Source organism: Heptranchias perlo, chromosome 5 (assembly GCF_035084215.1).
Source record: "Heptranchias perlo isolate sHepPer1 chromosome 5, sHepPer1.hap1, whole genome shotgun sequence".
NCBI lineage: Eukaryota > Metazoa > Chordata > Chondrichthyes > Hexanchiformes > Hexanchidae > Heptranchias > Heptranchias perlo.
In genome coordinates, this window is record NC_090329.1 from 97,465,328 (window position 1) to 97,488,771 (window position 23,444).

The 23,444-nt window shown below is 41.8% G+C and overlaps 1 protein-coding gene across 2 annotated transcripts in view; it reads left to right on the plus strand.

The window, feature by feature from the left end:
• The window catches only part of LOC137321471 (gamma-aminobutyric acid receptor subunit rho-2-like), a 32,777-nt gene extending 11,957 nt beyond the window's left edge, over positions 1-20,820 (plus strand). Inside the window, exons 1-8 of one of the 2 annotated variants that reach the window (XM_067983863.1) lie at positions 1,236-1,358; positions 2,784-2,851; positions 8,208-8,431; positions 10,088-10,170; positions 11,975-12,115; positions 16,071-16,223; positions 16,868-17,064; positions 19,439-20,820. In XM_067983863.1, coding sequence (XP_067839964.1) covers positions 2,813-2,851; positions 8,208-8,431; positions 10,088-10,170; positions 11,975-12,115; positions 16,071-16,223; positions 16,868-17,064; positions 19,439-19,750 — 1,149 coding nt within the window. In that variant the 5' untranslated portion in view covers positions 1,236-1,358; positions 2,784-2,812 and the 3' untranslated portion in view covers positions 19,751-20,820. Of the gene's footprint in view, positions 1-1,235; positions 1,359-2,783; positions 2,852-8,207; positions 8,432-10,087; positions 10,171-11,974; positions 12,116-16,070; positions 16,224-16,867; positions 17,065-19,438 lie in introns of those variants that run through there. The other variant, XM_067983862.1, reaches the window with a different exon arrangement.
• Positions 20,821-23,444: the final 2,624 nt, after the last annotated feature.

The following is a 23,444-nucleotide window of genomic DNA, read 5'->3' on the forward strand; positions in this document are numbered from 1 at the left end:
ACAGCTCAGTCACAGCTTCCTTTGTGAAGTGAAGGCGCCTCATACATTGCTCCTCGGAGAAGTTCAGGTAGGAGAAGTGCTCCCTGAAGACGCACTGTGGGAATGGCTTCCTGCGCAGTGCCCTCCTCGTCCTCCTCCCTCTTCTCCCAGCTGCTCCTGCTCTATCCTGTCCTCTTCTGCTCCTCCTCGTCCTCCAGTCCCAAAGGTAACCCTACCAGACTGACTGCAGTAAAACTGTGTTGAAGGCAGCCAAAAACAGTGAAGCACCAGCAAAAACTACTTCTCAGAAGTCAGTATTTTGTTTTATGTCAGAAAACAGGCCAAAAAACTCCCATAAGTTAACCAGCAGCCCAAAAGGACAAACCGGCATCTAACCTATAGGTAGTGGATGAGCTGTTTAAATAGTGCTGCTGAAGGCTCCTTCCTGCCTGTTAACGCCTCAAGTTGCTGAGCGAGGTTATCATGTGGTGAGTCAGGCGCTGGGGCAGACAAATATCACAAAAAGGTCCTACAAGTGTAGTACCCTTACTTAAATATTTTAATGATCGTTTAAGCTACTTCCAGCGTGTAATGAGTGTGTGCATACCGCCCGCCATAGGCACCCATTTTGCACCTGAAAAATGGGTGCGGCGACAAAGTATTTCTAGGGCCACTGTCTTCCCGTTACAAAAATTAGTATGGATAGAAAATCAATGCAATATTTTCCTCTGTGCATTTGTTTGAACAAATCCACAAACTTGTGATTTCTCATCATGATTATAGATTTGTTAAAACTAAGAAGGAAAACATTGGCACCTGCTCCGTTCCCTCTCCTTAGGGTATCCCCTCCACTCTCAACAAATCTATTCACCAAAAAATCTAGAGATGATCTTGCTGCTGCAGTTATTTTCTCTTTAACCAGTGAGCTTTGTTCTCTGTAAGTAAACTGATTACATTATCCTCCAGCCCATGAACCATTCCAGATATTACATAATTTACTGCAAACATGTCCTGCAGCACGCAGCGGACCACATTTGCTTTATTGCTATGTGAAGAGAGATTTAACTTTCAGACGGCCTCTGCCTCATCCCTGCTGCCCAGATTGGGTTGCAGAGAGGAAAGATCAGCTCGGATAGGTGGCACACTGCCGAGGAGTACAGGGATGACTGATTATGTTTTCTCGACTTGAACTAATGAAAAACAGCCTCAATCCAGTTCCTACTGGGCTTAGGCCCACAGCACAAAGCTGCCCCTAATTCACGACACTAAACTGACAAGCTGACAGGATCGCTGGTGTGGTAGAAAGAGGTGCCCAAAATGCAGTTTTCCATTCCCCAGCATTAACATCTCACATCTTGATGAGCACAAAATTCATGAAGGTAAACAGGAAAGATTGATTTTCTGTATGGGGATTCCCATATTTTATAGATGTGGGAATAATTTCCTGAATTTAGCTATTACTGGGGAGCTTTACTCATTGTTAGGAGTGTAATGCTGAACCCTACTACTCTCTTTAAATGGCATTGGCATGCTTACTGACAAGCACCCTTCACAGCAGGTAGCAGACACAGAGACTAGAGACTGAATCTGTAAGCACCCTGGTGTGTATGGCTCAGTTCCATGCCACATAGTGGGGCCGATTTTAAGTGACTCCGTCTGGCGTAACCAAGGTGGCAATGGCCTGAAAATGGCATCAGGTCACACACCGCCCTGTCTACGCTGATGCTTTGACCACTGCTATCTGGAGTAGGGCCCTGACAAGGGCGCCCAGACAGCCTGTCTGCTTCAAATGCGAGGTCAGTTGTAATATGCAAATCGGGGTACAAATGGGTGGAATGTGCACTGCCGACGATCTACCCGTTTGTGCCGGCCTCAAGCAGCCTAACCAATGGTCCTTAAAGGGACTGCTGGAGGCCACTCAAAAAACAACCAACGATATTTTTAACTTTTATTTTTGTGGGGCCAAGAGGAATAGGAGTGCTCCTCTTAGACCTACAAAAAAAATTACGGCCTGCTTCTGGCCTATTTAAGGTACCCCCCATCCCCCGAGATTGTGACCCCTCCCCGCCCCCCCATCCTCCCCAGTTCTGACTGTTGGCTGGCTCAATGTAGAAGCCAGACGATTTCCTGACCTCCCCAACTGGCAAGCTGCCTCAGAGCGCTGTTTTGGCGCTGGCTGATTGCACGAGGCCCAGCAACAATGGGCGGGCAGCAGTCACATTCTGATCCCCGACTGCCTGTTCTGGGCCTAAAATCAAAATCAGCCCCAGCATGTTTACTCACTCATCTTTTTAAAAGTCACTTAGTGCTATTTTTAAAAGCTATTATATGCAATTTAATAACCAAAATCTCTGAAGAGAAGTGATTTGACGGATCATGCCAATGTTTCATGGAGCAAGGAATTGTCAGTGTAGAATGGCAGAAGGGTTCTTTGTGTTGGAAGCAAACAATTTCATTTCAGTATTAAAATGATATCATGAATTAATGCGATACTGCAATTATACAATATCTGCATTCGTGCCATGATTAGCAGCAGATAGGAAATCGGTCCTTTTGTACAGTGTACCTCTGACCCTTACTGTATACATAGATTGAAGATTCTGCCCAAGAACCCACATAATTGTCATATTGATATAATCCACTGCAAAAGAAATCGACTGATGTTTGGAGAAGGTGAACAGTTGGTTTTTTTGATCTGAATCTGCATCAGTGGATGAATTAAATGTATTCTTTTACAGAAGTTTATTGTAATGCATTATGAGTCATTTCCAAATGCAGAGATTGACATTGTTTTGCTCTGTCAGGCCCAGCAATACCTGTTGGAGTTGATGTGATGGTGGAAAGTCTGGACAGTATTTCTGAGGTGGATATGGTAAGTGATCAAACTGAGCTTTAATACTATATATATTCAGTGGCAAATGGCAATTTTTTTTTGGAAATTAACAGGCCAGACACAAACTACTTTGTTCCCACTTACATGATTATGACTATGCAACTAACGTGCCATAATATCTCTCCCCATGTGAGAAAGGTTGTACTTGCTGTTTTGTGTGCCTTTAGACCAAAACAAGGAGCACTGTTGGATTTTTAAATATATATATTTTTTGAGGATATGCTATTATCTAATTTCTCCTCCCGGTTTCTTTTCCCTTCTGGTCCGCCAAGGTAATGTATAACTTGCAGCCGAGAGGGCATACTGGCAGACAGCTCCCAGTTCTCGGTGATTTGTGTGCGTGATTACCTTTCCTCTGATTTTTCCCACCCTCAGGGGGGAGTATCAGTGACAAAATTAAGATTGACGATGGGGAGACTGCAACTGCCCCCCTTCTATTCTGTGGGCCCTTATATCGATGGGTATTCTGACCTTAAACTGAATGTATTCTAAGTGATGTGAATGCCTATTTATGTATTAGCAACAATCTGTGGTAAAGGTTGTAGAAATGATGGTTCTGTGTATTACGCACATTGAAATTGACACTGCTGTTTGTTGTAGTTCAAAATGTTCTTATTTAACGGTAACATTTTTTAAAAAGCCTAAACTTTTTTGATTTTCAATGGTATAATAAAAAGTTGCTTTTATAAATATTTTTTCAACAGTTAGAATCAATAAGCAGCAGCTGTGGAGTGCATCAAAGTAACAATTGTCCTCCCATCACCCCTCTAGCTGAGATCAGCTCACTTAGCACAAATTCGGCATTTGACCTGGGAATTTCTTGGTCTGTATGTATGAACTAATTTTAAAAAGAGTAAAAAAGAAAGATATTGCACCATACGATATTACAAAGAAACATCTCAGAGTGCTTCACGTACAACTAATTCCTTTGATGTGCAGTGAGTGTTTGTAGACAAACATGGCAGCCATTTTGCACACAGGAAAATCTCACAAACAGCTTTAAGATGAATGGCCAGTAAATCTATTTTTTATGGCTTTGGTTGAGGGAGTAATGTTGGCCTGGACACTGGGAGAACTCGTTGCTCTTGGAACAGTGCTATGGGATCCTTGACATGCACCTCAACCACTGAAGCAGACGGATAGGGCCTTGGTGTAATGTCTCAACCACAGCACAGCAACGTTGATGATGCAGCACTCGCTCAGTACTGCACTGGGATGGCTGCCTAGACTGTGAGCTCAAGTTCTGGAGTAAGGCTTGAACTCATTAACTTCTGATACAGAGGCAAGAGCCATGCTGAAAAATGCAAACATACAGATCAACCCTTTCTCAAACATGATGCCTGTCTGTTATAATTCATACTTCACGTTTAATTCCCTAGCAGTGATTTACTCCTGCCCGTGATTGAGAACAGGGTTATTCCTGGAAGTAAATGGTAAAGCTTATGGGGCTAGAAATTCGGCCATGTAACATCCATTTTTCAGGTGCTACGTGGCCACCTGGGGTCCCAAATGGCGTTCAGAATGCGCGCACACACTTCTAGCGTGACGTGCGCGGACGTCATCTTGGTAAAGGGGTTCACGCAGGTGCAGATAATGTATGCCAGCAGCATGTAAAGTCCGGAGAATACGCGTTAGATCAGTGTGCAATGCTGATTTAAAGGGATATGTCTGTCTTAACCACAACCAGTTGAACGTGTCTTAGACGGCTGGAGGACCCCCCATTATTGCTATTTAAAGGGACCGTGCAGGATTTACAGTTAGTTGCTGGATTATTGCTTCTGGCTGCTAATGTATTTGTATCTGTTTTTGGAGGTCTCCTACACTTGAATGTTAGGACAAGGGTACATAGCCTAAGATTTAGAGCCAGGATTTCCAGGAGTGAAGTTAGGAAACGCTTCTACATGCAAAGGGTGGTAGAAGTTTGGAACGCTCTTTTGCAAACAGCAGTTGCTGCTAGCTCAATTGTGAATTTTAAATCTGAGATTGATAGATTTCTGTTAACCAAGGGTAGTAAGGGATATGGGGCTAAGGTGAGTATGTGGAGTTAGGTCACATACCAACCATGATCTCATTGAATGGTGGAACAGGCTTGAGGGGGTAAATGCCACTGCCATTTGCTGCCTCCTGTTATGCGCCACCTTCTCCTGCAAGAAAGCGGGATGTGTGTTGGTGAGTGTCCTGCAGGATGTCTGGGAGATGTGCCTGTCGTGGTTGAATAACTGCCTGTGTGTGTGACCTTTGAGTTGTAGGTGTGTGGCTTGCAATAGTGGTAATGTGTGAGGGTGAGAGGAAGCAGCTGATTGGAAGAGTTGAGTACTGATTGAAGGAGTTTGTTGGTATGTGGGTGATGGGGGGTGTAGTGCGTGGAGCAGTAGATGTTGCTAGTGGTGCAGTTGGTAGGAGATGCCACTTGACAGTTGACCTCACTCACCTTGACCACTCGTGTCAAAGCATTGAACTTCTTCCTGCACTGCATCCATGTTCGTGGTGCTATACGCCTGGCATTGACTTCGTCCCCTACTGCCTCCCACTGCCTTTTGAGCATATGTCTGGAGGGCCTCTTGCCCCCATGCGGATTTAGGATGCCCCTCCTTCTGTCCATCTCTTGCACCAAGGCCTCTAGTGCATCAGCAGAGAACCTTGTGCACATTCTCTTGCAGGCCTAGTACAAACTCAGATCGGCAGATTGATGAGGTGTGGCGGGTAGATTGGAGGATGTGGGATTTAGTAGTGCGCAACCTTTATTCAATGTTTTAACATAACTCAACAGTTTCTGAACATAGGGACGGGACCTGCATCTGTGTTTTGTGTGTGCGATGTCTGATCTCCTCTCAGACTCCGTGCGGACCCGTATCTTATATTTTGCACATAAGAGATGCAGGCTGACTTTAAGAGGTGCGAGCAATTCACGCGATATCTGGGCTCTCCTGCTGGTGAGAAGTGAGAAGCTGGTGAGAACATCGCAGCTAGGTCTAGCTGCTGCACTACAATCAGGTAAGTGAGGAAGCAGCATGAATCTCACGTGCTGCCTGCATCAGAACCACCGGGTGCGGGTTAATCGTGGTGCCCATGCCCAGATTTGGGGGTTAACCAATTTAACCCCCATTGTACCTAAAGGTATTCAGTTCTCTCTTGTTTTGAGAGTTGTTTGTAGAAAGCTACCATTGTGTGACCATGAGCAAGCCCATGGAGACCTGAGGTTTCCAATCCATCACCAGTGACTGCAGAGAGTGAAAAAGGGGATCTAAGTGCAGCAAAAGTTCTCCTTCAGTCTTCAAATAGTGAAACTATCACATACTTCAGAATGTTTCCCTGGAGGAGCTATTCATTACCATAGTCAGGGTCACCACGTGGTAAAAACTATTTGCCAACTGGGCTTTCATTCTATATTGTTTTGGATGAATTTTTGTGCTAACCAAATTGTGGGATATCAACCTAGTGACATCATCGAGCACTCCCAGACTAAGTACAGCACAGGTTAGATGCAGTCAGAACCTACTTCTGCTTTGATCTAGCAAAATGCCTTTGGCACAAATTGACTAAAGCACATAACACACCAATGACTGATTGGCATTTTCCACACTAGTCATTTTTTGACCTCTCTATTTGAAGTTGCCAATTTAGTACCATTTTTTTCAAATCATGGGCAGTTTTATGCTATAGAATTTTTTCAACTAGGAACTGGGGGATTGAGACTTGCCCAAACATTTCACACAGGATCCTTATAGCCAGCAGGGAGAAGAGACTTTCAATTCATAAGTCTGGGCTGAAAGCTGAAATCTAATGAGCTTTAACATTTGGAATGTATTAGCCAGGCTATAATTTTAGTTCATATTTTCCAAGCAAATATAGAACAACTCTGTGGTGCTCAAGGCACCTACCCAAACTCAAAAATCTAAGGGTAAATTTTGCAAATTCATATTCCTAGCACAAAGCTTTCGGCGCTAGAAGTGAATCTAAGAAATTTGGATGTAGAGGTCACGTTGTTGCAGAAAGGCTTTTTCCCCAACACCGGGTTAGAATAAAACAGCTGACTTGATATGAAGAGTTTTTTTTTCTAATGCCAACCATTAGGAAGATAGTGAAGTTTTGTCAGTAGAGGTCAATGGTCATTTTGTAAATTGGGCTGTTGAGCTTTCCTCTTTGTCCAAGGGTTCTTACCGATCAACAAAGCCTGAATCAGGGACTAGGAGGCAAGGTCGGTGGCATGAGCACACATTAATTGAAGGGTGTAAACGTTAATAACCTCAGCCATGAAACCTTGAATAGACTCACACCAGAAGAACATTTTTAATGATTTCTTTAGTCCCTATCCACAGAAACAACACAACAGCAAATTTCACCCTAAAATGCAGCACTAAATCCATGATTTTATCACCTCTGGAAGGAAATAAAGATGTCTTTTCACAGAAAAAAACAATCAACTAGATTTTGCAAAGGAAATAAAGTGCAGTGGGTTGGGGGGGGGGGGTGGTGGGAATCATTTTGCCACAATTTAAAATAATGAAAGATAAAGATATAGTTAAAGTAAACAAGTAATTTAAATTGGGACAATGAGCATGGCACTATAGGACACAAGTACAAAATTCACAAGCCTCCATCAAGGTTAGAGATAAGAAAAAATAATTTAACCCTCCCAAGGCAGTGGATACGTGGAACAGATTCTCAGAAAAGGCGAGAAGTTAGTGAACTGTCCCCTTTAAAAGGGGGCTAGATTGATATCTAATTAGAAGGGAGTTCAAGGGTTATAGAGATATTTATAGCACTGCTTGATTTTCTTTAGAGGAGATAGGGAAGGAACTTAGAGAATCAACAGTTGATGATGTGGAGAGGGAGAGAGGTCCATAATAAAATAATCATACATTGACTTGGAATGGAGCAGGATTGATCGGCTAAATGGCCTTTTTCTCACGTCAGACGTTTTCATTTCTTATGTAGCACTTCTGGAGTACTGCAGCTTTCAAAAATAATTCTTAAAAATCACAAAACAATCATGGATTTTGTTTTAAATTTAGATGTCTAGGTGAAAGGTTAAGGCCCATAGAGTTGGACAGCACGAAGGTTGAAAAGAGCATGACCGAGGACAAGAAGAATCAAGAACAAGTAGTCAAGTGACATTAAACTTGGTTTGTAAGAGCCTGTAGATTGTAGGATTAAAAGAATCCAAATATATGTACTGATACGTAAGTCTGGACCTTCCATGTGGTATTACCCTTGTTGCAACACTTTGCAATGCCCAAAGTATAGTTGAAGGATTGTGACACTGACCCCAGTCTGTGTGTCATGGAGTTGAGAATTCAGTCCTTGATTGATTTTATTGTCGTGTTTCCTGCAGGATTTCACAATGACTCTATATTTGCGCAATTACTGGAAAGATGAGCGGCTTTCATTTCCTAGCACCACAAACAGAAGTATGACATTTGACGGCAGGCTCGTCAAAAGGATTTGGGCACCTGACGTGTTTTTCGTTCACTCGAAAAGGTCATTTATCCACGACACAACCACAGATAACATAATGTTACGCATCTTTCCTGATGGGAATGTACTGTATAGTATAAGGTAAGTGTAGGTTCTGTACCGCATTTCTTCTCCAGAGAATTTACTGGGGCTTCCACCATACATCCACAACCCCCATTGCATCAGTATGACCTTTTCCGTTTTCCATACCAACTATCCTTATAGCTTCTCTGAGTGGGATTGCCAATTAATAATGAATTGTAAGCAGTTTTGTGCTGTGAAGCAGCATCCACTAAGAACTGGGTTGAGACTCAACAAACTCATTTAGAATTCTAGCGATGGCAACTTTCAACCCATCAGTGTAAGTTGGACGTATCTGCATTCCCCGAGGAAAGACAAAGTACTCACTCATTGCACTACCTGGTCCCCAACAAAGGTGTTCTCAAATGTTTTTGTTGTTTGTTTTGTTTTTAAAGACTGTTATTAAGGCATTTCAAACATCATGGTCTAAATTTTCTGTTATTGTATAATCCACGGTGGGGAAGAAGTTTCCTCTGCCACAGAGAAGCACTCCGAGCCGGGCTGATTGTCCAGGGTTACGTCACTTTGTATATTTTAGATGGGCTCCCTAGTCTCCACCGGGGAGTCTATCTGGGGTAGAGGGTTGGTGAAGAACGATTGCGACAGGCCTGGGATGACTGCAAGAGTGTAGAGTGTCTGGCAACTTTATTTCGATCATATTAGACTTAAAAAAAAATACTTTTTTAAAAAAGGTACCTTATTATTGTCAATTCATTACTCTGTGATTAATTGCATTGGCTTTTTGGCTTTTTTAATTTTTGAATTGCTCCCTCTGACATGCAGAGCAAAGCTGTTTGTTAGAATGAACAGGCATCCCTGATGACCAGCATTGCTATAGCGCAAATGGTGGAAAATACTTAGGATGAGGTATTTCTGTCATTTGCATGTATTGCAGTGTACCATTTATGCGTGGATGTACTGCATGTTCCTCATCATGGCCAGTGGGAAATCCCTGACGTGGTGGGCGACACGGGGAGCTGGCAGAGCAATCTCCCGCCAAATTCCACGTGACTTATTCTGGGGAGCTGAATATCTAGGCTTATACGTCTGCTTTACTCATGCCAAGAAACCGTATTGCAGATATAAGGGCTGATTCTGTGGTGGGGTGTCTCCGGTGCAAAGTGATAGCACCACAGTAGGCCTACAGTGCCTCATTTTTTTTTTGTCCATTAATTTATCAACCCTACCGAACAAGGTGGTTTATTTTGTTCCTGTCAGCTTACTGAAAATAATGGAAGGGAAATTTTCCTGGTCTGGTGCCTGGGCATAGTGGACACAGCAAATACTGGGAAATCAGGCGGGTTGGAACGCACACCCTGTAAGGGAGCCCAGCCGATTATCCTATATTTGCTGTGCCCTGACAGTGCAGGACACCCAGGCATGAGACCAGGAAAATCTCCCTTGGGATGTTTTACCTTTTTAGGAGGCAGTTATTTTCCTCTTTGGGGTATGGAGATGACCCAGAGTCTCTTGGGAATTTTGCAGCAGAATTCAGAGGAAAGGTCCAATCAATTCCATTCTGCAGACGTGAAGAGATCAGATAAGCCTATCATAACACTAAGTAGTAGAATGATGTTTACTCTACAGCAGTGGCCAGAGCAGGGTCTTTGTTCAATGTGTAACATTCTCAAACTACAGGTATTAGATAGCGTTACAAGTAATCTATTTGATTTGTAGGGTTACAGTAACGGCGATGTGTAACATGGATTTCAGCCGCTTCCCTCTCGACACACAGACCTGTTCCCTGGAGATAGAGAGCTGTAAGTCATGTTCCCCAAGTGCTTCTCCACCCATCTGTATTCTCACTACAATCTAAGATTGACTAAGGAAATATTAAAGCCCATCCTTGGCCACTGAGGCAGCAATCTTCCAGGATGAAGATGAAATGCACTGTGGTAGATACGTTTTTGGAAAATATCTGGTCATCATTCTTTACCACATCATCCACCACATTAATATAAAAATTGACTAAACTGATGGACTCTCTGTCCAAACAGACATAGATTTCATAACCGGTGGAAAACCAGCCAAACCTAGATTTCCATCAGACATCCAATTTTCTACTTACAGGCAGAGAATTTATTGACACCAAGAAGATTCTTTTATTACATCACCCACCATAATACAAAGGGCTAGCAAAGATTTAGTAAAAGTTGCCAGTCCTGTTCAGGAAATGCATGCTTGAAAGAGCTCACCTTGTGCCATAACGCAAGAGCAGTTCATTTATATAATTTATTGGCATTCAGAATGTGTTTCTCACTGTGTTGGGAGTGCCAGCAGCCAATGTAGGTCTGCTGATGACTTCTCCAGCGTAGAAGCGGGGGTGGGGGTGGGGTGAGGGCACCAGGGGCTGCGGGCAAGGGAAGGGGCACAGAGACGCGTGGGATGTCATGAGTGGGACAAAGGACAGAGGTGCCCAAATTTTTTTTAAATTTAAAAGCGGCCTCCACTTCTTTGCCTGTTCAAGAACCACATTATGGGATGGGCACCTTAATGTAAATGAAAGTCGAGGGCCCAATGAATCTCGTGCAAACCTGTGTGCTGGCTTCCAGCACTGGGGAGCATTGAGTGCCTCAGACTCTTGGCCTGTAGACCCTGAGGGCTGGGTAAGACCTTTTACGAGCAGCCTCCCTTCGCCTGCTGTCTAACAGGCCCACCCGCTGCTTGACCTGGTTGTCAAAGCTGCTGCTGCCGCTCGCCTTCCTCCAACTGTTCCTCCATCCAAAGCAATGATGCAAAAATAGCACCCATGACAAGCTTTGAGAGCTTAATTAGGTGAGAAAGGTTAAAAAAAACCGGAAACAAGCAATCGCCAAGCTCAAAAATCTTTTGGAAATTCATTAAGCCCAATAGCATGCAGATCCCTGTGATCTGAGCGCCTGTAACTGTGTCCATTCAAATAGTGCCTCTAGTCAGTGCTTGAGGCCAAATCCGCAAGGTTTTCCTCAGCAGGTTGGCCGCTGGGCAGGACTTCAAGGTCTTGATTACACCACTAGACTGATGCTGATTTGCATCACATACATGAGGCACCTGTTTGCTTCCGGCAGGCTCCTCAGCCACATAAGTGAAATCAGCGGTTAAAATGGCGGCCAGCGCGATTACCGTGGGAACAGGGCAGTAAGTCGAATCGATCTGTTTTAACGGCTTCCCTGCCCCGTTCCTGCTGGGCGGGGTGGGTTAAAATTGACCTCAATGTATAAGTACAGTGATGTCAATCTGGCTGCATTACTTATCTACACTCTGTGACTATGTTACCTGGTGGGTGTTGTGCGAAACGTCTGATGCTCAAATCGAAACCAATCTAATCCAAACCAGCAATCTAATTTTTTGATTGGATTCTTTGAATGTAAAATGGAGCTGCTCTGCTGGTAGGTTAAGCTGTTTCAGCACATAGGATTACAACCATTGTTAAGTGTATACATCAGGTTCTGAATTGCGTTTAGTAGGTGATTTTGTAGCTAAAATTAATGTTATAGTATTAGCTGTTCACCAGAGCCTGAGTTCTTGATATCCAATTTCAATCTGTCACAATTAAACATTCTGATAATACCTCTTTCATGGCAGATGCTTACACTGAAGATGACCTTATGCTATATTGGAAGGATGGCGACGAAGCATTGAAGACAGATAAGGACGTCTCTTTGTCTCAGTTTCTCATACAGAAATTTCACACTGCCTCCAAATTGGCTTTCTATAGTAGTACAGGTCAGTGTTCTCGAGTGACACATGAACTGTAATTTCATCATATTTGTTGTTATCACAGAGGGTTTAAAAGATAGCTGAACAACTGAGCAGCCATGGTTTACTCATCCTTCAGTTTTAGCTCCCTCCTGATGGGAGTCCATTCAGGACTCTCATTGATGACCTTCCTGAGATCAGATGCCTACCAAGTGGGAAATCGCAGATGAAAATCTATATCTTACCTTATCATAATATAGTGCATTTGATACTGCACATCCCAAGTCATTATGCTGTCATAGGTCATGTCACTAAAAGAAAAACTATTAATACTGTATTTAGCCAAAAACTTAGCTGAACATGAAACCCTTGTTGGCAAGATAGCAAAAAGTAGACAAAGCAGAATGAGAAGACCAGAAAAATCAATTTAAAAGTAAGCATACAAGTAAGTTCCACCAAGATTACTACCAACTGAATAATTACCCATGATTTTATTGCAGATTTGCTGCAAAAAGAATGGTTTTTATGTCAGCCAAGCTACTTTTTTTTTTCAAAAAATTGACAACAACCCATCTAAATGATACTGTCATAGGTCACAAGCCAGTGAATCTCTCCTATGGATAGGGTTATAGGCCATACATTTTACAATAAAATTTAACGTATTTCATTATGACTTTAATATGCTGTACATAATTTTAATAAATCCCTTTTGTCAGGTTTTGAAATTTTTTTATAGTTTGGTAATGCGTTTATTCAGATTTAGCTCTGCTTCGGTACAAAATCTGTAATTAAAATAATTTGTAAATGGAATATAATATGGATTGGTCTACTCTGCAGTATATTAGCAGTGCTAATTCTGATCAATGGTAATTCTTTTTCTATGGCCCTACCTGTAGCAGTTCAGTAATGAAACCTTGAAAGCTTAAAGTGGTTGATAGCTGACTCCTAACAAGAATGTTTGTTAGTTCTGGCCCCAGTGTTGCCAGTTACAAGCATTCCCATGGGTGCATGAGCTTCATTACTTATCTGCCAGCCCTCCAGATATGAAGATTAGCAACAAACTTGGTCAAAAAGAACCTCTGGAGAGACTGGAGAAGCTGGGATTGTTCTCCTTGGAGCAGAGAAGGTTAAGGGGAGATTTAATAGAGATGTTCAAAATTGTGCGAAGTTTTGATAGAGTGGATAGGAAGAAACTATTTCCACTGACAGGAGGGCCGGTAACCAGAGGACACAGATTCAAGATAATTGACAAAAAATCCAGGGGGGAAATAAGTTTTTTTTTACGTAGTGAGTTGTTACAATCTGGAATGCACTGCCTGAAAGGGTGGTGGAAGCTGATTCAGTAGTAACTTTCAAAAGGGAATTGGATAAATACTTGAAAAGGAGAAATTTGCAGGGCTACGGGGAAAGAGCAGGGGAGTGAGACTAATTGGATAGCTTTTTCACAGAGCCGGCACAGGCACGATGGGCCGAAAGGCCTCCTTCTATGCTGTTTGATTCCATGATTCTGTTTAATGCCACACATTTCAATTTCAATGAAGTGAAAATTTGGAAGAAATTAGCATTATTTGTGCAACTTGGGGATTTAAGAAGACTCAGAAGATGGAGATGAGTGTCTGAGCAAAACCTGGGAAACTACGCGGCTCGGGGCTGACCTCGACCTCAACCTCGTTGGCTCAGCCTATCATATTGTTGCATTCTCATGTAAAACAAAAAGCTGCTAAGCAGTGCAGAGAGCAGCCAATGACATCTTAACTATGACTGTACGGTGCAATTTTTGGAATAAACACCCACCTAACGGCACATCTCCGAGGAACCAAAGAAAATCAAACTAATTACTTCATTGGAGGTTGTGTTTTGGGAGTCCTCCTCGGAGTGCAAGCTCACCGCTTCATGATTGGCACCACAGTCTGCCTGACCCTTGGCGCACATGCAGCTCTCACAAAGCTAGGCAAGGTGGAAGGCTAGCGCATATCAGGACTCCCCCCAAACTTTGAAAACAGCAGAAATAGAGAAAATTATTGTAGTATAATGTATCCTGTCCAATAAAACTAATGTAAATTCTGAAAAAAAAATTGCAGAAAGTGAAACCTAATCTGTGATTGGGGGGAACTTAGGTGAGGAATGAATGTCACTGGCATAAATTCACAAACAGCTCCACAATAAAACTGACTTCCTTGGAAAAACGTGAATCTCTTTATAACAGTGGACGCCAAGAAGAAGTTTTGATCAGATACATTCGCCTCACTGCTACTGCTGAAAAGCCCATTCAAGCACGAACACCATATTCAAGACACGCTAGTACAGTCATGTCAAGTATTTTCCATTCAGATGCACCTTTATTCCAGGGAGAGGAGAATGAAAAATTCTGTTTTCACATGAGGATTTATTAAGAGCATAATTGGGTATCAATTAGGGACAAAATTGCTTGTATTTTGAAGGACAGTTCGAGAAATTCTTACACAGCTGGAACCCCTGAAGTTATGATCTTTCACTCCTACAAATATATTGAGGAATAAAATATTTCAAGACAATTGTGTGGCATTGGAGATTTAATTGAAAATAGACAAACACCATATTTGTTGAGCCAATTGATTATTTTGTTGTTTGTTTTCTGCTGATAAACTGCTGATACTTCTGTAATGTTGCTAATGACACCTTTTCTTACGGATTAAAGGCATTAGCAAAATTTCGCTGTGATACGATTTGTAATTCCATAACTGCATCAAAGTAAGTCATGTGATTGAACACCAGGGCTCTGGCCCTGTCTCCCACTGTAATTCTGGCGGAAGACCACAGAATCCCCAGAGAAGCTGAATAAATGGTTGAAAATGGCTATTTATGCCATATCTCTGGGGGTTCCACCAGTGTTACAGCGAGAGACTGGGAGAGTTCCTATGGAATTTCAGGACCCAGGTTCTCTTTTTTTAATCATGAAACATTTAGTTCTCTTGGTCAGGCTGAACATTTCCTACTTGGGTACATTTTGGAATAATCAGAGCATTTTTTTTCAATCTTTTGTAGTTGTTAGGTTATTTATTTCCCCAAAATTATCACTATATATATTTAAAAGACCACTCACTTTGAGGAATTACTGGCTATGTGAGAAGCTGGATCAACATATCCTGCTGATATGATACAATTGCTGAAACAGTCTTAGTTAAAGGGTTTTGAATGGATCTATTGGCATTAAAGGAATGCTTCTGTATAAGGTCCTACTATAAGCTTATCCTGGAGTACCAGGATACCTCCCCATTGTAAAAAAAAATCGCTTTGTTGAGTTTTTAAATTTTATGATAACATATGGTGGGCACAAAACCAGACTGTAGGTTGTCTTGGTTTTAAATGGATATTTTTGTAAACAAAAAGAACTTCACTTTTAGATTCATTTTTATGTGACTGTTTAGAAGATTGCCGAATACACATGCACTTTGTCAGCCACCTGACTCTCCCAAAGAGGAAAAGACTAGTCTCATAAACACGTCAACATCTTCTCTCAACCTTGGTGACTAGTCTCCTGATTAAGGTCGCCACATTCTTGCCATTTCTAGCCCGGGTGCTGGAACAACTCATTCTCAGCTTCCAGCAGCCACTGCTGCTTCGCTGTCAGCAATGAGCATGAGGAATGGGTGTTACCTGGGACCATGGCTTAGAGTCCGAGTGTCATATTTCAGTAACCAGCCTCAGAAATGGCAAAAAAGCTGGCAGTCCCAGGGAGGTCAGGCACTACCTGGTAAACTTCTTAAAATATTGTCCCTACCCCAATGGCTCAGTTAGTAAGTTCGCTGCCTAGTGTGGAATTAAAAGGTATTTAGACACAGCAGTAGTGTAAATTTGTTTAAAGTGTTATGAAGGTTACATTGTTGAACCATCATTGGTTCCTTCACTAAATATGGTGTGCTTTTCAAGTCCAACAATGCAACATTTTTTTTTGGTAAGTGCATGTGAATGCATCCTGATAAATATCTGCTTTCACAAATAGGTTGGTACAACCGTCTGTACATTCACTTCACGTTACGCCGGCACATTTTCTTCTTTTTGCTGCAAACCTACTTCCCGGCGACTCTGATGGTCATGCTGTCCTGGGTGTCATTCTGGATTGACCGTCGCGCTGTACCAGCTAGAGTTTCATTAGGTAAGCATAGATGTAATTTTAATAAGGTCAATTAATAAGGGCCAGTTTTGTACAATTATGTATGTCACTAAATAAATTAAAACTATAGTTACAAACAGAGACAGTTGGATAACCAGCAGAAGCAATTATTAAGTTTATCTTCACTATATGGATGTGAAAAGAGCCTTGAAGAAATGGCTCAGTTGGCTTTGATCCAGTTTTAGCCAAGCCCATCACTACACAACTTGCTGCAAATCTGCTGAAAATGTTTTTTTCTTCTGTAATTCATTGGCAATGTGAAAGCTCAACTCTTGAGTTTTTTACTTTGCTTCCTCTGGGAAAAATCAAAACCTTATCAAACCTCAATCAAAGACAGTTGGTTCTTGGTGTCCTAATCTTTGATTCATTGAGAAAGATGATAAGATTTATTCCCAAAACTATGCATTCTCTTACTTTAAAACATTTAGAAATTGGCGTATTTCTAAACCGTGGGATGAGGTAGGGGTAGATGTATTCCATCAAGAAACACCAAAAGGCATGAATGTAATTGATGGAGAAACACCTGCCCCCTTTTTTTGAACCTTTTCAAAAATTAAGGTAAGAACTGTTTGAAGTTTTTTTTGCGTAGAATGACACAACATTTTTCAAGTTGTCTGTAATTCCAGGTATAACGACAGTTCTAACTATGTCCACCATCATCACGGGTGTGAATGCTTCCATGCCAAGGGTGTCGTATATTAAAGCTGTGGACATTTACCTGTGGGTTAGTTTTGTGTTTGTCTTTCTCTCAGTGCTGCAGTACGCAGCTGTGAATTACCTGACTACGGTACAAGAGAGGAAAGAAAGAAAACGCCAGGAAAAGGTGAGATTAAACAGCACACATCTGTATAATTAACAGTGTTCACCTACAGGGATCAAAAACTTCAGACACCTGCTTTTTTATTTGCAATACCAGATTTGTACCTTTGTGGGTACCCCACTGCCTACATCCTGTTCTGGACTATGACCCACTAGCCCATCACCAACTACCACTAGCTCCTTATCCCACGATGCACTGAATTCAAAATCCTTATCATTGTTTGCAAATCCCTCCATGGCCTTGCCCCACTCTATCTCTGCCCAAGTTTATTTCTATCACTGTTATGCTCTGGTGATCCACAGACATTTTAGGTCTTAAAAACTCTTTTTAAAAAAAGGTCAGTATGGAATTTCGGTGGTGAGTAGACTTTCCTGTCACCTCTGGAGGCTGTGTTGAAATCCAGCCTAGACCGATAGGAAGAACATTTTAGTCCAGAAATTGCACGAATCATAGGAGTGCAATTCTGCCTTAATTCTGGTGGGGGATTTGGGTGGCACCCAGTTTCTGCCCCTCTTTAAATGCCGAACAAATTGTGCACCAGGCAGGCGGGCTCTTCTTCTGCTCCTGTTATGGTGTGCCAGCAATTTGGGACGTTTCCAGGGACGTTCTTGGGCTTCCCTGAGAATTCCACCTGAAGCACCCCTGGTAGGCCCAGTGGAACCTGTGTGTGCTGAGAGCTTGTGTAGGTCCCACTGTGGGCCTAAACTGGGGCCTGAAGATCCAAAGGCGAATGACAATCGATCTGAGGGGCCCCTCTGATTCCTGAGTATAAGTTAAAAAGATTTTTGCTTCTTTTTCTTTTGCCCGATTCGCACCTGGGGCTCCCTCTCCGAGTGGCAGGGTGTTGCTCCCAGATCCGGAGCTTCTGTGGTTGCGTGCCTTTGTTTCACCTCTATATGTGCGACGCCTGCACCGATTATTTAAACGACACGTCCTCAGGATTTGAGTGAAAGTGGCAGGCGACAGTTACTATAACAAATAAGAAATCATTATCATTTTTAAGAAAAATTGGATAATTGGATTCCAATGGAGAAAGAGGGGACATTAGCCTAGCTTTTCCAATCATTTACAGTTGGTGGTACAATAATACCAGTTAAAAAAATCCAGGCTCATCCAAGTGTCTCAAAGTCACTGGAAATAAGGAAAGACTTTCCTCTTAATTCACTTCCATAAACTTATGGACACACGTAGTCCAGCCCCACCACACTTCCACCATGCAATGGTCTCATGGGATTTCTTCCTGTTTGGGCTTGCTCAACCTAAGTTCTAGTGGGTACACAAAAAGACACAGCACAGAGCTGCTGTAATTTGGCAAAATTTGTCAATTCCATTCAGAGAGTCCACAATGATAGAAGGTATGGGGAGTGAGAAGATTCACACTGGTGCAGTAAAAGTGCTGATTGGATTTCGGCTTCAAGCACATTGTTACATTCATCTAGTTGTGCTGTATGTCTCTTCATAGAAACATGCAATTTTATAGAGCAGGAGGCCATTCAGCCCATCGCTTTTGTGCAGGCTATAAGAAAGTGCTAACCATAGTCCCATTCCCCTTTCCTATTAAAATTTTCTTTATCAAGCATCGATGTCCTCCAAGTTAAGCATGCTCCATTTTTTTGGGTTGTCTGCAAAATTTGGAATATGTGCCCACTATACCCAAGTCCTGATTTTATATATATCTATCGAGAAGAGCAATGGATGCATCACTGACCCCTGGGGAACACAATTGTTCCACTCTGAAAAATATCCATTAATCACCACTCTCTGCTTTGTGTTCTTTAACCAACTTCCTTATCAAATGCCTTTTGAAAATCCATACACCACTTCCACAGCATTTTCTTTATCAACACACTCCATTAGTTTCTCAAAGAACTATGTTAAATTTGTCAGATTCATCTTGCCTTTTATAAATCCATGTTGACTATCCTTAATTAACACATGTCTTTCCAGGTCATCCCGTATTATGGTCTCTAGAAGTTTACCTGCTACAGATGTTAGGCTGTTTGGTCTATAGTTGTCTGGTTTATCCCTTTCTCTGAATTTGAACAAAGGTGTTACATTGGCAGCTTTCCAGTCCTCTGACACAATTTCTATTTACAAGGAATTTGAAAGATTGTGGTCAGAGCCTCTGCCATTTCCATTTGTGAGTACTTGATGCCAACACTGGAGGGCAAAAGTGGTAAAAGTGCTCCATTTCCCAGTAACGTAATCTTGCACCTTAATGGGCATAACAAAAAATCACCAAAATGTTTTGGTAGAATACACAATAATAAATTTAAATTTACTGTATGTTTTCCTACTAAACAGTTCAGGTCATACACGTATTTCCAGGATTCCTATTCATTTTGAAGGCCTAGAACTTTCTTTTCTCTTTTCCCAGTTCCCCTGCACATGTGGAATTCCCAGCACCAAGACCATGATGTTAGATGGTACCTACACTGATTCTGATGCTAACAGCCTGGCTGGATATACTAGAGCTTCAATAATAACTGATGGCAGAGTCAAGCAGGACAGGATGGTAGTTCACTTATCCATTGGTGATGAATCCAATTTACAAAAGAAGAAACGCCTTAGGGAATTTGTTGGCATGCGGATCATTAGGAATACCCACTCAATTGATGAATATTCCAGATTGATATTTCCAGCCTCTTACATATTTTTTAACTTGGTATATTGGTCTGTATATCTATAGATGCTATTTTGAACAAGGTTGTTCCCCCTTTAAAACCAAAACAATATGTTACAGTATCTGTACAGTACCAGGACACAAAACAAAAAGATTATGAATGCACTGTGTACAATATTACTGCATTCAGAAAGGAATTATTTGTGGCTCATACCCTGTTTATGAAACTCTGCCTTGATATCCATCTTACATCTGCAACAGCCTGAATATAAATATTGATTTTTCTGCAAAATAAAATCTGTCTAAATTAAATTCTGTGGGGAACTGGGTTAGACACTGACCTCTCACCTCTGGAACCTGGGGTCAAATTCAGCCCAGAATGATGTGATGAATGTTTCCTCTGTCTGCTTGGTTGTAATGGTCCTATGTGAAATGAGCTTGGCTAATCTAGTTCCTATTAGGCTTAGGCAGCACAAAACTGTCCCTAATTTGGCATAATTGGGAGGTCACAAGATGGTTGCTGTGGGAAATGGAAAAAGTGTCACACTGGTGCAGTAGTGGGGTATTCTTCTGAGACTGGCACTGAGAATCATTGTGGAGGCAGATTAGATGGAGCTTTACTCTGCATCCAGCCATGCCATGCCTGACCTAGCAGTGTTTGCTGTTGACAGTGGGCATCTGAAATGGAAAGTGTTCCATTCCCCAGCACTGTTTATGATACTAGTATATGAATGCTTAATTAATTTATCTGCAATTTTGCTCTAGTAGAGGCATTCACCAGTTCAAAATGTAAAATAATACTAACATTGCAGAAAGAGGAATTTCATCTTCTGGAGTCCTTTAATGTAATTTCATGACTGCAGAGTTTAAAATTTTATAATATTAAAAATTGTAATTTTTGTTTAAAGTTTTTTAAATCTCTTGTGGGTATAATACAGATGGCAAAATGTCTTACTTTTGGTGGTTTAGCTGTAGGGAATGGATCCTGTTGAATCACTATGTTAAATGGTGAAGCATAAAGTATATTTATTGTTGCATAAGACAATTTCCATATAAATATGAAATATAGCAATACAGAGAAAGGAAAATTAATTGCAATGAAATGACTTGACTTAACTTTTCTGTATAATAATTAAAAGGAGTTTCTTCTTCAGTCTCCTTGTGTCTCAGTTATAACAGTGACTTTTTGCACCAGCGAGGCATGGATTGCCCTTGTAACCAAATCTGCAGTACTAATCAACTGGAGTATTGTGTACAATTCTGGGCACCATACTTTAGGAAGGATGACAAGGCCTCGAAGAGGGTACAGAGGAGATTTACCAGGATGGTTTCAGGGATGAGGGACGTCAATTATGTGGAGAGATTGGAGAAGCTGAGATTGGTCTCCATTGAGCAGAGAAGGTTAAGGGGAGACCTAATAGAGGTATTCAAAACTATGAAGGGTTTTGGTAGAGCAAATAGAGAGAAACTGCTTCCTCTGGCAAGTGGGTCGGTAACCAGAGGTCATAGATTTAAAATAATTGGCAAAAGAACTAGAGGGGAAATGAGGAGAATTTTTTTCACCCAGAAGGTTTTTAAGATCTGGAACTCACTGCCTGAAAGGGTGATGGAAACAGATTCCACAGGAACTTTCAAAAGGCAATTGGACGTGTACTTGAAGAGGACTAATTTGCAGGGTTATGGGGAAAAAGCTGGGGTGTGGGATTAAATTGGACAGCTCTTTCAAAGAGCTGGTACAGGCATGATGGGCCGAATGGCCTTCTCCTGGGTTGTAAGATTCTATGATTCTATAATTCCAATCAGCTTATTTCACCATTTACATGCCTGCATAAAACAACTCAGTTTGACTTAACATTCTTTAAATTCATTTAGATAGTGTCTTTAATGTAGAAAAATGTCCCAAGATCTTTCACAGAGGAAGAAGGGAATGGATGTCAAACCCTTGTGAGAGGGTTACACCGCTGACTGAAGGCTTGGTGAAAGAGATAGGTTTTAAGGAAGTTTTTAAAATTGGAGAGAGAAGTAGAAAGGCTTGGGGTATAGGAAGAGAGAGCGCTAGAGATGAGGGCCAAGGCGGCTGAAGAATCTGCCACCAATGGTTGAAGGGAAGGAGGGGGAAGCACAGAAGGCCAGTGCTGAGAACCAGGTGGTATGGAGCGGTTGTAAGACTGAAGAAGGTTGTTGCAGGGCAATAGCAGATGAAATTTAATGCAGACAAGTGTAAAGAGTTGGATGTAGAAAAAAATGTGCTCCATGGATGGTGTTGAAATAGCCAAGGACTAAACTGAAACTGACCTAAGAGTTGAACCAGTGCAAAGCAGCAATCAACAAAACCAATAGAATGTTGATGTAGAGCTAAAAGCAGTAGAATACAAGTAAGAATAAGTCATGACTAAATTGTATCATGCTCTAGTCAGACCATACCTTGACCATCTAGTTCTGGTCACCAAGTCATGGGTGACATTCAAGCACTAGAAGCATTACAGAAAAAAGTCACAAGGGTCAGGCACCCGAGTTATCAGTGAAAACTTGGGATCTCACTCTGGAAAGGTGATGTCTGAGAGATGATCTTACAGAGGTATAAAAATAATTATAAGAACAGAAAAAGTAATTCTAGAATATTACCTTAAATTCAATTGCAAGAGTAGGACAAGGGGACACTGATCTAACCCAGTAAACTTATGACTGATATCAGGAAGTTCTTCTTCACGCAAAGAGTGATCAACACATGGAATGGACTTGCAGATAGATAATGAAGGTGAGAATGTTGGAATAATTTAAGAAACAATTGGATGCTGAAATGGGAGGACTCTAGTATCTCTCTGGATTGATGAATTAAGATGGACAAATAGCCTTCCTGATCCATAACTATCTTGTGATCTTGTGATTTGTAGATAAGGACGATTGGTCAGGGACTCATGGCGCAGAATGTAGATAAGAAAGAGGAGGGGGGGCCAAGTGTGGATCCTTGGGAGCGGTGGGTGGTGCTTTGGATGTGACTGTGCAGGCAGAGAAGTGATGACCAAAGCTGTGTTTGCTGCATTGAGACTGGTAGGAGTGGAACTACACAAAGGTAATCACATGTAACCGCATCATGGAAGAGGCGATGGAGAAGGATGGCACGCTTGACTCTGTTTTGTTCCAGAGAGGCTGAGCAGGACAAAGACAGATGAGAGTAGTATGGTCACAATCACAGTAGATATCATTGGTGACTTTGACCAGGATGTAGATGAGGTGCTCTTTTGAGTTTGAAGCAGTGTAGAGGGAGCTTTACACTGTACCTGAGGTAGGTGTTGACAGTGGGTGCCCAAGATATTCTAGCAGAGATTCTTTATTTTGATTTGTAGAAACATTGGATCCCTTCCCCCTTTAAAACAATTCCAACTGCAGTAGATTTGCATTTTACCCCATCTTTGCTTTGATCGAATGCGGATATCCCTGGAGTAATAGCTAGGTTGCCCTCAAACCCTGCAATGTCCCTTTTCTAGGCCTAAATGAAAGAAAGGCATTTGGCCTCATCATGGATTTCTACTGTTATTTTCTTCTGAGTTCTTGAATTGTAGAAGAGCTTGCAAAATAATTGCAGCTGCTGGAGAAATCATCTCACTAATGGTCTCTTCCACTAAACCAGTGCAATTAGGAGTTTGGAGGTTTCTGGCAGATGCTTTAAAATTCTTTAATGACCTGAAATTGACTGTGTTCAGTGAGATATAAGGACTGACAGCATTTGCAACTATTTGGAAAATTAAAGTAATGCCAA